Source organism: Cervus canadensis, chromosome 15 (genome assembly GCF_019320065.1).
Source record: "Cervus canadensis isolate Bull #8, Minnesota chromosome 15, ASM1932006v1, whole genome shotgun sequence".
In the NCBI taxonomy this organism is placed as follows: Eukaryota; Metazoa; Chordata; class Mammalia; order Artiodactyla; family Cervidae; genus Cervus; species Cervus canadensis.
In genome coordinates, this window is record NC_057400.1 from 16642556 (window position 1) to 16659335 (window position 16780).

The 16780-nt window shown below is 39.9% G+C and overlaps 1 protein-coding gene across 1 annotated transcript in view; it reads right to left on the reverse strand.

The window, feature by feature from the left end:
• Positions 1 to 10284, reverse strand: part of DARS1 (aspartyl-tRNA synthetase 1) — a 62991-nt gene extending 52707 nt beyond the window's left edge. Inside the window, exons 1-3 of the mRNA XM_043487752.1 lie at positions 10059 to 10284; positions 8020 to 8077; positions 3857 to 3949 (exon numbers count right to left, since the gene is read on the reverse strand). Coding sequence (XP_043343687.1) covers positions 3857 to 3949; positions 8020 to 8077; positions 10059 to 10124 — 217 coding nt within the window. The 5' untranslated portion in view covers positions 10125 to 10284. The remainder of the gene's footprint in view (positions 1 to 3856; positions 3950 to 8019; positions 8078 to 10058) is intronic.
• Positions 10285 to 16780: the final 6496 nt, after the last annotated feature.

The window sequence follows — 16780 nt, forward strand, 5'->3', positions numbered from 1 at the left end:
TCATGCTGGGACAAAACTTAGCTATTAATAATTCATATTTTCTTCATAATGTATATTATGGGTTCTCTTTTATATAGGAACACCAGAGAACACTTCAGCACTGTGCTTCAGGGGCAATTTTAAACAGTTAAACTACCAAAATAAAGCAGAAAACTGAAGAATGTAGCATTAAATAGACTGCAAAGAGGACACTTGTTGCGAGAGCTGATACAAGGCAGAGCTTCACTGTGTCTAACCTCAGCTGAAAATGCTATATTAGGAGACTCAAATTTCTCACCACTGCTCATGTGGATATCTGGTACGTCTGTGAATGACAGTGAAAGCACACCAAGTGCTGATTCTGGGGTTACAAATACATGTTATAGTAGGTGAATTTGCAAATACACAATCTGTGAATAATGAAGATCAACTGATGATTTCCAAGGAACAAACAAATAAACAGGAGAGTATACTGAATCTCTATATAAATATGCTCAACACAATGCTATTTTGAGGGAAAAATTTTTCTGGAAAAGGAATGATAAAATTTAACACCTATTCCTGATAACAGAAAACTTGGACTAGATGAAAACTTCTTCTAACCTACTTTTTAAACTTTGGTACTGTTTCCTAGTAACACTGTATGCAGAACACCTAAAGACATGAAATAACTCTTTATACCTCTACTGTTTGAAAAATTCTTCATTGTGAGTATCCTTGCAAAACTGGGGAATCTACTAATTATTGCAGAGAGAAACAAGAAATGAGATAAACATTTGAAAGAAAAGGACAAAATGATTATTTGTAAATGACATCAATGCCTACCTAAAATCCTCACGTAACTCAATAACAATCAATTCATGGCCATTTGTTTCAGCCTTATCCCTCAATTTCTGTACTATTTTGAAGCAAACTCCTGCAAACTCTCTATTATTTCATCCATATATAATTCGGTATGGATCCATAAGAGATATCTTTTTAAAAATAATATTATGACAGTATTATCTCAACTTGAAAAAAAATGGACAATTTTTTTAACACCAATTATCTAGTCAATGTTCAAATATTCAACAGTCTCAGTGCCTTTTCAACTATATATTTAAATTAGGATCTAAATAAGTGATTAGTTGAGAGATATATCTGTTTTAATCCATAGACTCCTCCTCCTGGTTCAATTTATTTCTTGAAGAGATCAGGCCTTTTTTGCCTGGTAGTTTACTACAGTCTAGCTTTTGCTGCCTGTATCCGCATTGTCGTTTAACATGTTCCTTTGTCCTACAACTTTCCTGTAAGTTGGTAGTTAGATCTAAAGGCTTAATGAGATGTGGGTATAACTTTTTGGGTAAGACTACTTCATTGGGTGGTGTTGTATTCTTTCATAAACAGACATAAAATATTTCTGGTTGTCTCTCTATTATATGTTGTTAGCAATCACTGATGATCAATACCTAGATATTCACTGGGGAGCAAAATAACAATGTTCTAATATTCTTCATTTTATTAGCTAGATACTTCTCTAAAGGGACACCTCCCCATTATCTACTATTTGGTTAGTCAGTGATATATAATTCATACAGAAATGACACTTCCAGTATTTACCAGATTTGAAAATAATGAGCTTGTTCTATTTATGACCAACTAGGTTTTCTGTTTGTTTGCCTTAACTTTATTATAAACTTGTGGATTTAAACATATCTGATGTGTTTCAATTCACTGTAGCTGTCCTTTCTCATATTCACACTGTTCTATTTTTTGGATGAGTGTGAAGGGAAGTACTGTTGGTTCAGGATTACAGGTAGCATGCACTCTATCTTTTAATTTGCTAAATAACTGTGTTTAGGAAACAAGGTACCAATTTGGACAGAACAAAGGTTCCTCGTCTAATGGGAGAAAGACAAATAAGTGAAGGATTACAATACAATGTGATTACCTGCTGGTAGAATAAATGGCCCAATCTTTCATGAAGGCAAATCAACATTTCTTTAAAAAATTAAAATTCTACCAGTATTTTTCTCAAAGTCAAGTAGTAGTCATCTATGTGGGGGAGGATACTGAAAGAATAGACAAATTCTTAATAGAAGTGATTCTGAGATTGTTAAGATATATATGTATAAAATGTTGGAATTTTTAAAATAATAGGTCTATATTAATTCGATAATAAGTATTTTAAAATAAAAAGAAGTGTTGTAACACAGAATGTATTAAATAGTATAGAAGAAATTAACTGCTAGGGCAACAGAAGGTGTCCTAAAAAGTTTCTGAATTCTGTTCCTATTCCACCAGTTACTATGAGAATTAGGGCAAGTAGCTTTATCATTTTGAGCCTTACTCTCCTCACTTACAAGGAATAGCAATGTCTATTCTGCCTATTTCACAAGTTTGTGGGGATGACCAAGGGTGAAAAAGTGTCCAAAAGTATAAAGTTATAAACTAAGGAGAGTCACTGATGCTTTCAGGCAATTTGGAACACTAGTTTCCATAAGAAATTGAAGTTTGTCTAAACTCCCCTAGTATTTCTTTTCCGTTGTTAACACTAAATTCTTAGCACTGTCTAACAGAAGTTTCTACAATGATAAAAATATTTTATATTTGTCCTGTCTGTTCAATATGAAAGCCACTAGCCACTCTGGCTATTAAGCACTCAAAATACAGCTGATGTCTGAACTATAGAATTTTAATTTTAATAGCTAAATGTAGCCAGTGGCTACTTGACAAGTTCAGTCTAGCTGTATCTCTCTTCTACCTCTCTCCTTATCTAAATATTACAAATGCTAGAATATTTTCATATTAACAAAGAAAAACTTCTCAAAAACTCTTTACTTCAAAAAATCAAACTTTTGAGAGGTTCTAGAAAAGTACCTTAAAGTTTTAGATGTCATCTGAGTTTTAAGGCCAAATTATTATTATTACTATTTTTTAATTGAAGGATAATTGCTTTATAGAATTTTGTTTTCTGTCAAACATCAACATGAATCAGCGGTAGGTGTACATATGTCCCCTCCCTCTTGACCCTAACCCTCCCCATCCCACCCCTCTAGGTTGATACAGAGACCCTGTTTGAATTCCCTGAGACATACAGCAAATTCCCATTGGCTATCTATTTTGCATATGGTAATGTAAGTTTTCATTTTATTCTCTCCTTACATCTCACCTTCTCCTCCCCTCTCCCCTTGTCCATAAGTCTATTCTGTCTCCAATGCTGTCTTGTAAATAAATTCATCAGTACCATCTTTCTAGATTCCATATATATGCATTAGTATATGATATTTATCTTTCTCTTTCTGACTTCACCCTGTGTAATAGTCTCTAGATTCATCCACCTCATTAGAACTGACTCAAATGTGTTCCTTTTTATGGCTGAGTAATATTCCAGTTTGTAGATGTACCACAACTTCTTTATTCATTCATTTGTTCATGGACATCTAGGTTGCTTCCATGTTCAAGCTATTATAAATAGTGCTGCAATGAACAATGGGGTGCATGTGTCTTTTTCAATTTTGGTTTCCTCAGGGAAACCTAGGAGTGGGACTGCTGGGTCATATGGTGGCTTTAATCCTAGTTTTTTAAGGAAATTTCCATACCATCTTCCATAGTGGCTGTATCAATTTATATTCCCACCAACAGTGCAAAAGGGTTCCCTTTTCTCCACACCCTCTCCAGCATTTATTGTTTGTAGACTTTTTGATGATGGAAAGGCCAAATTAAGAATATATTATAAGAACCTAAAATTAACCATGTACTAATATTTTACATTGATTTAAGAAGGAAAACAGGTGTTTCTGTTTTGTTTTTAAAGATCTGCTTTGCCTTATGAGAAATCTGCAAAAGAAAAACTCAGTGATTACCAAAAGACCTGTAACCATCTAATCAATCTTACCTTTAGCTCTGCTTGTATGAACCCTTGCACGCACCCAAACAACTTCACCAGCTTTTTGTACTGTCAAATCACTAATTCGAACCAAAACTCGATCTGCAGCAAAAAAGTGAAACAATTTTGTAATTCATTATTTACAAAGCGATTAAGATCAAAATTACTTTGCTTGATAGCTAACGTAAATACTTGATATTATCTTAAATGATTCTTATCTCTAGGAACACTCTTTTCTTTTGCTTTTCTTTTTATTGGTTTATAACATCATATGCTTCATATGTATAACATTATATTTCAGCTTCTATATACTTAACAGCATGCTCAATACCAAAAGTTTAGTTTCCAAACATTACCACAGATTTGACCCCGTTACCCATTTCACCCTCCCCTCATGCTCCTTCCCCTCTAGTAACCACTACTCTGCTCTATGTTTTGTTGTTTGGTTTGCTCATTTATTAATTTTTGTATTCCATCCATGTCATTGCAAAAAGCAAGATTTCATCTTTTTTAATGCCACACATATATACCACGTCTTCTTTATCTATTTATCTATCGACAGGCACTTAGGGTGTTTTCATATTTTGGCTACTGGAAAAAATGCTGCAGTAACATAAGGGTGGACATATATTTTGTATATGTATTTTGATTAGTACATATATTAGTACATATGTTTTGCACATATATTTTGATTAGTACATATATTTTGCACATATATTTTGATTAGTACATTTATTAGTACATATATTTTGCACATATATTTCAATTAGTACTTTCATATTCTTCAGATAAATACCCAGAAGTGGAACTGCTATATTATATGGTAGTTCTATTCTTAATTTTTTGAGGAACCCCTGTACTGTTCTCCATAGTGGCTATAACCAATTTACATTCCTACTCACGCTGTATGAGGGATAACACCTTCTCTATCACCTTCTGTATGCAATTTGCCTCAAGTTGTATGAATTGAATATCCTAAATACCTAAATACTTCTAAAAGCTATCCCATTCTCTTTCATCTTCACTGCCACCATTCTAAACCAACGTACTATATTATATCTTGCCTAAATGAGAGCAAAAGCATTCTAACTGGCAATCCCTTGATAATTCAATCTACAGTGGAGTCAATATAATTTCAAAGTGCAAATCTCCTGAACATTTCAATGACTTATAAAGCCAAACACAGCCTGTCTTCACCTGCCTCTGCCTGAGTGGACATGGTATTTTTGCTTGCCTGTCATAGTATGTAAGTCAGCTAGCTACATGAGGGGACTCTCTGCCAGGCCTGGTCAGTCACAGCACCCCATTCCCCAGGATATAGTGACTGTATTCAACTAGGCCAATCAAAGTCCTTTTCTGGTATGTAATATACAGATAATGGGAATGAAGCAGTCTTCCTCCAGGTCACTGAGCTGAGATAGTATTGACCCAGGGCTGTAACCACCATCTTTCCTACTCCCTGAATTTGCAGGATAGGAGAATGAGGTCAATAGCCTAGTGGAAGCAGAGCCAGAAGTAGAGACTGAAAGCCCCATAATAATGTTCAAACTTCTAAATCCTATCATGGCATATGCCATCCTGTACTTTGTTTCCTACTGTTACATGAATCAGTAAATTTCCCTTTTGACTATAAGTGAGCCCCAACAATTATGCCCCCCAATACTAACAGCAAAGTACTAGAGTCCCCCAAACAGGAAAACTGTGAAAAAACTATGGTGTGAAGATAGTGATACAAGGCAATCATGATCCAGAAATTATTTTGATATTGTTCTAAATATGCAATAATTTCAGTATTAAAGAAAAAGATGTAAGCATTAATTAAAAATATTCTAATAGAATATTAGAACATCACGAATAATAAAAAATCTCAAGTCTCAATGGTTATGTGGCTTGACTATAACCAAATCTGTCAACATCACATGCTGGTATAATCTAGTTACCTTAATACTAAAAATACTTTTGTGGGGGATATTATAATAAAAATCAAATTATAAATATATTTCACCTACTTTGCCTACATGTATTTATAATTTATCTCTTGAAGTAAAGATGTAGCTTAGAGAGAATTTGGTTTACAGGAGAATCCATGGTTCTCACTGCCAAAAGCAAAGAGAATGAATGTGAAATTTTCAAGCACTACTCATCACAAGAGGCTTTCTGTAAAACTCTGTACATGGACCTTAGAAATTAAGCTGACTTCCAAGTCTGCTGTGTAAACTCAGACAAAAGAAAGTGTGAAAGAAAAGACAGACATAGTAACATAATATTTTAAAAGACAGATCTGAAAATGCCAAGACTGAAAGAGCAAACAACTTACTAGACAATCAAAATTCAAAACAAAACAGTAAGTCTAAAAGAACAGACTTATACGCAAGCATCATGATTACAGTAATTTTAATAGTACTTTGGAAAAGAAAGAATAATGGCCCCTCTTTCATGTGTCATTCCAATGAATTAGCATAGGAGTTCTCAACCTTAACGTATCCACACACGGCTGAGGTGCATGTCACACTCCCACCAATATGAATGGCTAAGGCAAAGATTAATGGCAGTAGGGTTTCAATTTGAAAACCTACTACGTCCTCCACAGTTAAGTCACTCATATAAGAATAAAAGAATTTTGGAGAAATGGAAGCAAACAGATAACTTTATGTTGAACAAAATTTTCTGATTTTAACAGAGGTAAAACCAAGGGTAGAATTTTGCTGTTATTTAGTGTAATCAGATTACATAGGTAGTTTAACCTTTCTTTTGGTAGGGAAAGCTAATAACTGTCATAGTTACATATATACATATATACATATGTACATATATACATATATACATATATATACATATATACATATATACATATAACAGTAGTCTGGATTTGATAGCTAAATGGGAACAATAATTGTGGCCAAAGGGTGACTGAGGCTTATGTAAAACTCCAGTGAGATTTTTGATGTTAGAACTCAAGGAAGTGCAGTTCAGGAAGACAGATAAGCTGAGAAAAAGTCTCACATGACCTCTTCTGCTTGTCCTGGCAGGGGTAGTGGTCCTCTCCTATAGCATATTGCTCCTATGCCATTGTATACTCAATTATTTTACTTCACCAGCTTTATCTTTTGGAAATGGTTTATTCTCAGCAACCTATTTTGGTCTTTCATTACACATTTTCCCAACAAAGCTGGGGAGGAAAAGTGATTTGTGACCATGCAGTAAGTTAAGTCTAAAATAACAATTAAAACTGACCTGGGGTATATTATTTTCAAAGCATAAAATTCACAGGCAGGCATATATATTAGAAGTACTTGGTGCTTCCAATGGGCCAGAGCCTAAAGGTCTGCAGGTGTACCAAAGCTTGAAAGACATAATTTGGGGTGTCTACCAGAAGAAAAATGATTGTTAAATAGTTGAGTAGGATAAACTTGTTGAAACTGCATATATAAACTAGAAAAAAAAAAGAGAAACAGACAAAAATAGACACAAAAAAGAAACAAATAAAAGGAAGACAAATGTTTACAAATAGAAAACTTACAGGCCTGAGAGAAACAATTAAATCATTTTCAAAGACATATTTATATAAGTCAAGGAGGGTACTAAAAGAGGTAGCTTCATGAGGCATGCAAAAAAGGCTGCATATGAAGAAAGAAGCTACTATTAACTATCTTTTATCTCCTAGGCCAGGTCAAGTCTTTTTACATGACCACTTAGGAATATCTTTCTAATATAATTTACAGCTTAAAATATACTAATTTAATGTATTTTCTTTCTTTTCTAGATTAGGGACCCTAAACTGATAATGTTTGCACAGGGTTATGGCATATGCTTGGACTTTCAAGGTGGCTCAGTAGTAAAGAATCTGCCTGCCAGACAGGAGATGTGTGTTCCATCCCTGGGTTGGGAAGATCCCCTGGAGAAGGAAATGGTAACCCACTCCATTCTTGCCTGGGAAATCCCATGGACAGAGGAGCCTGGCTGGCTACAGTCCCTGGGGTCACAAAGAGTCAGATGCGACTTAGCAACTAAATAATAACAACAATGGCATAAGTTTGCCATTTAAGTTTTTCAGAATTATGCCTTCAGAGTTATATTTTCAGTTATGTCAGCCTTACTTAAAACTTTATGAAGAGCTTTCCTGGAATCAGAAAGTAAAAAAAGCCTTTTTAAATTATCACATAACTACTAACCTGGTTTTTCTTGTGATTGTATCATTGAAGATACTCCATATCTTTCTTTTGCATAATCCTACAAAAAAAGTTTTTACATTATGACTTTTTATTTAAACCCTGATAGCATAGTATTAATAAACACAGAAACACAACAGAAAAAGATGAATTCATTTTAACTTTCAGGACTATTTTATTAATTCAAACTAGTAGTTTTAAACTGTGGAAATATGTCATATCATTTATATATGCACTCCATAGAAAAAGGATAAGTATACCCAGCTTCTGGATAATTTATTTTGAAGATCACCACTCCTGGATTGATATACCATACAGAACAGCATTCTCAAATAAAATTTACACACATGTACAACACATCTTAACTACTTTCTTCAAAAAGGAGATTAAACTACTTCAAAGCAGGGTTATAAATTTCCTCTTTTTGAAGGGAGAAGGATGAGATACCACAGTTTTATTAACTTCCTATTACAGGAAGAGATGTTCAAAGAGAACCAACAGTTAGGGATAAGCTTTCTGAGCACCAGATGTCCAGTTTTTAGAAATCAGAGATGTTGGATAAAAGCTAACTACAACTTTCCTTTTGTAAAATACCATCAAAAAATTTGCCAGCTTCCTGTTCTAAAACCTCTTCATGATATCAGGTTGCAAGTGCTTCAACACTGACAATATGACACCAAAATTCCCATTACAGATTTTAAGCCAGGAACAGGAAAAAAAGAGGCCTAGAGTCTAGACTATTATTAACAAACTATAGTTATTAAATTGGTAAGCGGCCTTTTATTTTAATCTCACTTTACTGAGAAAATGATCTCTTAAGATCCTTCCAGCTATAGTGACAAAACTCTGCCCCAATGTCTACCTTATATTATCTATAGACCTACACTATTTGCAAAGGCACACTGCTAGTTTACATACTTAATCAGATCAAGAATACATAAAAATGGTTTCCTTCAAGGTAATTTAGGATGTGAATAAACAATTCATTTCTGTCACTCTGTTGGAATCCTCTCCTTCAGATTTGGAAGATATTCGATTTTGCATTTACACCAAAACAAACCAGACAACATGTTAAGGTGTTTACTGAACAATTTTTTTTCGGAATTAAAAAAAAAATACACCTTAAAGAAAATGTAGTAGGAGGGCAGCATAAAAAGGTTACAGCACGTGAAAAGAAAAAAGGGGATCACTTATTAGTACTGTTCATATTTCAGCAACCCTATTCCATCTAATGTTTTTAAAATGACCTATTCCTTATGCAGATGATCACAAATTCATATCTCCTCAATAGAAAAGTTAGCAGCCAGGTAGAAATCTCAATTTCATTAAGAGCACACATCACTGGTAGAACGGTTTCAAACATTCATTTCTGAAAAGCACTGATGGACTACGGGGTATTATGAATTACATAGATAATCTGTGGTCACTTCATCTCAAACGCATTCTCTACAAACTTTCCCCTCTACCTCACTTGGGTTACTTAAGAAAGGAAATAAAAATGACAGCTTTTCTCTAAAGCTGTCACATGGAAAACGGTCATTATAGTGGCAGATCGCTTTACGAAGTACTGTCATTACTTGAAAAACATAAGGTACACGAGTGCTGAGCAAAAATCGATTATCAGTGCACATTAAAAATTTCCGGGGAAGAGAAGGAATACGTGAAGTACGTGCCTAACCCAACGAGGTTTAAGACTGACCCGGCCGCTCCTACTTCCGGGGCAGTGGGTACTACACGCCCTCCGCGCCCCCCTCCCCCGCCCTCCAGCTCAGAGAAACGCTTCTAGTAAGCCATTCCTCCAGGCGCCCCAGTGAGAAATGCGATCCGGGGTGAATCTGGCTAAGGTGCTCGGGCAAGGGCCCTGGAGGTCCGGTTGAAGGCTCCGGGCGCCCGGACCCCAGGCCCGTGGCCTGCAGACAAAGTGCCGCCAGGGATCCAGAGGCCAGGGCCCCCGCTCCCCCTACTCCCCGCTCCCCCCGCCCCCCAGCGCGATCCGGCCCAAGGGTCTGTTCTTCCAAGGCCCGGAGAAGGAGGAAACCCACTTCCGCCGCGTCCATGATCTCCCGCGGCTTCTCCTGACTCCTGCGGCTGGCGTTGGCGCTGGGCATCTGGACAACTGGACGGGGCAGCGATCACCACCCTCCCTCGCAGGCTTCCGTAGGGCAGGCCAAAGGGGCTTCTCCCTCCCGCACAGTCTCCGCCCTCCCTGCACTCCGGTCACAGCACACGAGCTCCAACTCCGCTTGGAGTGCCGGCTCCGGAAAGATCGCGATAACCGCAGTTCTCTCGAGATCCCGGAGGCTGAAGGCCGCGCGCCGGCGTCTCCTTTTCTTGCCCCGCCCTGCGGGACTTTGCCTGGAGTTAGAGGAAATCCCCGGGAATTCCCCGGGAATTAGTTACAGTTTCGCGAGATCGACTCTGAGGGGAAAGGTCCCGGGCATGCCAGTTGGCACGCTCTCCCACTCATTTCATTTTTCAGCCATATCCCACCTGCGAAGTCTACTGTGTTCTCTTTTCAGCCCTATTTACTCCTCCTCGCTCTGAGAGCAAACTGTTTGCTGAAACATCCACACACGCTCAGAACTTTTCCTTCCTTGAACTTCTCCGTCAGTACTCCCCAGCGGTAGTGTAGCTGCCTGGACTGAAAAAGCTGCCATGTAGTGGGACACAGGAGTGCTGGGTTATAGGTAGATGGCTTGTTGAGGTAGGATTGAATACTGGTGTCTAAGTCATGTGTGAAGTGTAAGTGAAGTTGCTCAGTCGTGTCCAACTCTCTGCGACCCCATGGACTGTAGTCTGCCACGCTCCTCCGTCCATGGGATTTTCCGGGCAAGAGTACTGGAATGGGTTGCCATTTCCTTCGCCAGAGGATCTTCCCGACCCAGGGATAGAACCTGGGTCTCCAGCATTGTAGGCAGCCGCTTTACCATCTGAGCTGCCAGGGAAGCCCAATGGCAAAACCTTCCACAGAATTGCACCGATTGCCACACAATTGGTCTGATTGCATTGTTAAAGACAATGTATAGTGTTGGTTGTCTAAAGAATGAATCTCCCCGATTTAAGCTTTTTTTTTGGTCATCCACGAACCTCTTTTTGCGATTGAAACTGATTTAGGGGCTTGGTAAAATACTATTTCCTCTGCTAGACTTCTTTGCACCCTGCCATGTTTTAATTATTCTAGCAATCTTAACCTGGCACAAAGTGGCACAGTTTATACTTTTGTTCAAGAGTGCGGTTAGACGCTAGCGCGACTGAACGGGTTGTGGGGGGTTACTGCATTCATGTCCTGGGATAGGATAGTGAGAGGACACATGGTCCCAACCCTCGTGTAACTTACCGTCTCACTGCAGGTGTGAAGTACGTGTAACTTACCGTCTCACTGCAGGTGTGAAGTAGGGGTACCAGGTGCTAAAATTTTCTTTGAAGGCATTCACCTCAGGCTTCTCTGAGAAACTGATACTTCAGCTGAAATCTAAGGAAGGGGTAGGAGTTAGCCAGGTGAAGAGACAAAAGAATATTCAAAGCAGGGGGTTAGGGAGAGAAAGATCATGGATCAGTTTTGGACGTAGTGTGTATAAAATGCCTTTGAGACATTTAAGGGGAGAATGTCCAGGAAACCTCTAGCTTTGTGGGGTCTAGAAAAAGATGGGCAGATAAAGATGAAGAAGACACTGCCAGGTATGTGGTAATTGATGCCCCTGGACTAGTGAAGAGGATGTTCCAAGAAGAAGGTGTTAACATTGTCAGCTGCTGCCTGAACTTCAAGTAAGATGGTAACTGAAAAGTAGTTGTTGGATTTAGCAACGTAGAGGTCATTGGTGTTCTTAGTAAACACGTGAAGTGATGGGGTCAGGATGGGCTGAGATGTGAGTGAAAGTAAAGAAATAAAGATAAAAGTGATTACAGCCAACCTTACTCTGTGCTAAGCACTAGTGTCAGTGTTATAATCTTTTTGTCTATGGGGAAATTCAGGCAGAGAAGTGGAGTAATCTGCCCATGGTCTCAGAGACATTAAATGATGTATTTCAAAACAGGTAGTGTGGTGCCAGGATCCATGTTCTTAACCACTGTACCTCACTACCTTTCCTGTCTTTTGGAGATAATGAGAAGATAAGATGGGAGCAGACGGAAAAATACAGGTGGTAGTTAACAAGGAATAAGTGAAGCTTTTTTTAAAAAGAAGATCTCAGTACATTTAAAAACTAATGGGAAGGATTCATGAAAAAGTAGATTGATATACAAGACCGAAAAGGATTGAGTGATGGTATAAGTTTTTTTTTTTAATAAGGGAGAGATAGGAGGTGGGACAAGGGGAAAAGGAACAATTCCTCTATCTCAGCTGGAGGTGAGTATGCTAGGATAGTGGTAGATGTTTGATTTTAGGGCAATGAGAGATCTCCCATGTGATGACTTTTGTTTTCTCTAGAAGAGGAGGCTAAGTTATGAATGATGAGTTTGGAGTTTCCAGGGGAGGTAGAAAAGGGAGATTGGTGATTTGAGGAGAATAGAAAAGGTTAAAATATTTATATTTCTTCAGGTTATTTGGTATTTGGTATTATTTCTGGACATTGTAAGGACCCATTTAATAAGGACCCATGATTTGGTCCTGGAACTGAGACTTCTCCAGTAGCACATGGCTGATGTGGTGCCGTTACAAAGAGGCAGTTACTTCAGTCACTGTGGAGGTTTTGGTGCTGATGCTATACAGTAGAAGGGAGCCCAGAAGAGATTTGCCCTAAGTATGCATGTAAATGCCATATACATCCCAGGAAAATGAGAAAGAAAATTTTACCTGTAGTTTTTTTGAAAGACCAACATTGGGCATATCATTTATTCTTCGATGAGGATGGAGGAAAGGAAAGGACAGAGATGCAAACAGCTGAATGTGGCTCTGTAGATGGATAGGTGGCCCTGAAATTTGAGAAGTGAAATTTGAAGAAAAAGAGTAAATTTTATTCCCCTTTTAATTGATCAATGATTATTTATAGGCATCTATTTTGTGCCAACAATTATGCCAGGTTCTGGCAATAAAGAGATAAATTAGGATCCTGGTTCTCAATAATACATAATCCGCTTAGTAAGATTGCATATAACTAATGATAAAGAAATGTGAAACTTGTTCTAGTAGTGGTAAGTATGTGCATTTCCAACGAGAACCCTAAGATTCACTTTGACTGGGCCAGTTAAGGACACAAGTCCACTACTGACCCAAACCATACAGTCAGGGAAATGGAATATTCTAATTGGTTTAGCCTAGTTTGCATTTCCCCTGGAGTTTGGAACAGAGTTAGCTTACCGGAACCATGTGGAAACCACTGTCAGAAGCTAAGGGACAGGGAAATGGACCCTGGAAAGGCAACTACAAATAACCATTGTAGAGGTCGAGAAGATCTGGGCTTTGGACAGATAAGCAGACTCCAGGGGAGTGCCTCCTCCTATCTAGTCAGGATTGTTTGGATATGCTGTGTTAGTAACAAACTGATGCCCCAGTCTCAGCAACTTCAACCACCACCACCACCACCACCACCACCACCACCTATTTCTTGTTTATATTAGGTCTGCAGTAGGTTAGCAAAGGGGTTGTGCTCATGTAGTTACTCAGGCACCTAGGATGACAGATGCTCCATCTTGGCACATGCTTCTGATCTCAGCTGTGAGCAGTCCTGAAGAAAGATCTTCATTTCCAGCTCAGGAATTGAATCTGGATAGCTTGGATTGAGGGCTTCCCAGGTGGTGCCAGTGATAACCCGCCTGCCAATGGAGGAAACAAGTAAGAGATGTGGGTTTGATTCCTAGGTCAGGAAGATCCCCTGGAGGAGGGCATGGCAACCCCCTCCAGTATTCTCACCTGGAGGATCGCATGGACGGAGGAGTCTGGCGGGCTGTAGTCCATAGAGTCACAAAGAGTCGGATAGGACTGAAACACAACTTAGCATACATGCATGCACAACCCGAATGAAAACCAGGAATCCTAGCTGCTAGACCACCAGGGGCTAGAAGCTAAAAGCAAAGTTTCCCTGGCTCTTACCTTCATTGAAAACAAGAATATTTCAGGGAGACAAAACTTGTGAAAACAGGTACAAAGTTTATTATTAGAGACACACACATTAAGTGGGACAGCACACAGAGAAACCGTTTTATTTAGGACTGAAGCAAGGCAGAAATACACATTCAGAGACAAAGGGTATGGGCATCCCCCATAATGAGGAGGAGTATAGTATGATTTAAATCATACAGGACAGTCCTTCTGGGACTTGGTTTACATTTGGCCAATTACCTTGTTTCTTTTTTACACCTGACCTGTTCTAGGACACTTCCCAACCTATGTGCACATCTTTTTGCTAAGATGGAGTCCATAGCAGAAGCCTTGCAAGTGGGTCCATGGCCATACTTATTATGGGGTGGTACCCCCTCACTTTTTGACCCCCAAGGAGCCTTTCTGTGCAGGTGCAGACAGGGAAGTTTTCCTTGACTTCAGGAATGGTCACCTTATCTCTTTACTTCAGCAGAGCTCAGTTTCAGCCACTAGTTTTGACTTTGGAGTGTCTGGGTAAGCTTCAATTTTATTCCACTTGACAAACCCCAGCTGTGCAGTCCAGGGGCTATCTATCTCCTACTAAAGAGCCTGGCCATGCGCAGCCCTTAGAGTGGCTCTTGGGGCACCTGCCGTTAACCCGAAACCCGCTTGCTTGGCAGTGGTTACCACAGCACCGTTAGCAACCAACTGTCAATGAGTGACCGTTGGTGGTCCTGCTCAGCCATTGGTTGGTGCTGCAGTGGGCCCTTCCCCCAAGCAACTGTCAATGAGTGACCATTAGTGGTCCTGCTCAGCCATTGGTCAATCTGTAGTGTGCCCCTCCCTCAAACAACTAACTGGCAACGGGCAACCATTACCGGGACCATTCAGTCAATGGTCCTCAGAGTGGTGGTCCTCAGGCAGAGAGTGAGGTAAGAGGCAAATCCTGGCCTTCTCTGTGGGCCCTCCGATTTACCTGGCCTCAGGCTGGTGGGTGAGCTGGGGTGGTGGGGGGTGGCAAGGCACAGGGAACAGGCTTCATGGTTGTGTCCTTCATGGCTCCAGATTACTTGCCAAGGCCCCCCAGCCCTTGAGTTGGTGAATCTGTCTCCCATTCCCATCTCTGCGACTTAATGGCAGCGGTAGTCTGCCTGGGTCGCAGTCTTTTGGGCCTGGCCTCTGCCATTTGGGTGGCTGAGGAGCCTGAGGGTCAGTTGGGTCCCGGGCGCCTGGCTCCCTCAGCAACAACAGCTGGGCAAAGTCTGGGAACATGGCCTTAGGAAGCTATCAGCTGAGATCTGCCTCCTCTCAGCCAGGACATGGACCTTGGAGGGTGAAAGTTATGACTTGGGACCTTGCCTGTTCTTGTCAGAACAGGGAATAATATTTATTTGGTGGAGGTTTGCAGGAACATTATTACCTGACCATGACCTGACCTTAAGAACAGAGGTTCTGACACCAAGAAGTGCCAGAACAACAACTACTCACGCCCCTCCCTCACCTTTCCTAGAAAAGGGCTTTGCTGAAAGCTTTTGGGGAATTTGGGGCTTTAAAGGCATGAACCACCCATCTCATTGCTGCTGCTGCTGCCGCTGCTAAGTCACGTCAGTCATGTCCGACTCTGTGCAACCCTGTGGATGGTAGCCCACCAGGCTCCCATCCCTGGGACTCTCCAGGCAAGAATACTGGAGTGGGTTGCCATTTCCTTCTCCAGTGCATGAAAGTGAAAAGTGAAAGTGAAGTTGCTCAGTCGTACCCAACTGTTCGCGACCCCATGGACTGTAGCCTACCAGGCTCCTCCGTCCATGGGATTTCCCAGGCAAGAGTACTGGAGTGAGTTGCCATTGCCTTCTCTGCATCTCATTGCACGGCATTGCAATAAATGTTTCTCTGCTGCTTCTCCAACATTTTGGCTGGCTTCACTGTGTGTCAGACATACAGACTTGTGTGTCAGTAACACTACCTCACTTCCATGATCACAGAGGCAGGGAAAAGAGAACCTAGCTCTTAAAATGGCTGCCTGAAGGTGACACGTTTCATGTTGTACTCTTATTTCATTGGCCACACAAGTCACATGGCTATTCATGAGTTCAACAGGGCAGGATAATTTACTCTTTTGTGAGGGAACATCACTGGATTTTTGTGATCAATGAAACATTCTATCATACTCATGAGATTCCAACATAGAAGTGAGTCTATGAAACTGTTCCATCTTGGGATTTTTTTTTTTAAACTTTTATTCCCTCAATTAGGTATAGTCCTAAAATATGAACTGCTCTTCAGAAATCTGAACAAAAATCCCATATATTGTCCCTTAACTAGGGTATGGATCTTAACTTTCCATTGCCTGTGAAGCCTCTACATGTACTTACTTCCTTACTTTACATGTTCCTTACTCTACATGTTCTTCTTTACTTTGATCCCTTAACTTGGTAGATTATTCTTATTTAGGACATAGCCCTGGGGGAATACTTTTGCTTCTGGCTCTCTGTCCTGAAGGTGATGGAGGAGAAGAATTTACCAGATCAGTGGCCACTGATACCATGTGCCTGAGGTCTTGTTAATCTACTCTAATGAAGATACAGCTGCAACTAAAGCTTTGACTTGGTTGAATTTGCAGTAGTCAACTGCCAACCTTCTAGATTGTTCTGGTTTTTGCGGGAGCAAAAAACGGGAATATGATGGGGACTGTCAGCTATCAGGTCTTCAAGAGATGCACTCATCTCTGCCATTCCCCCTGAGCATGTG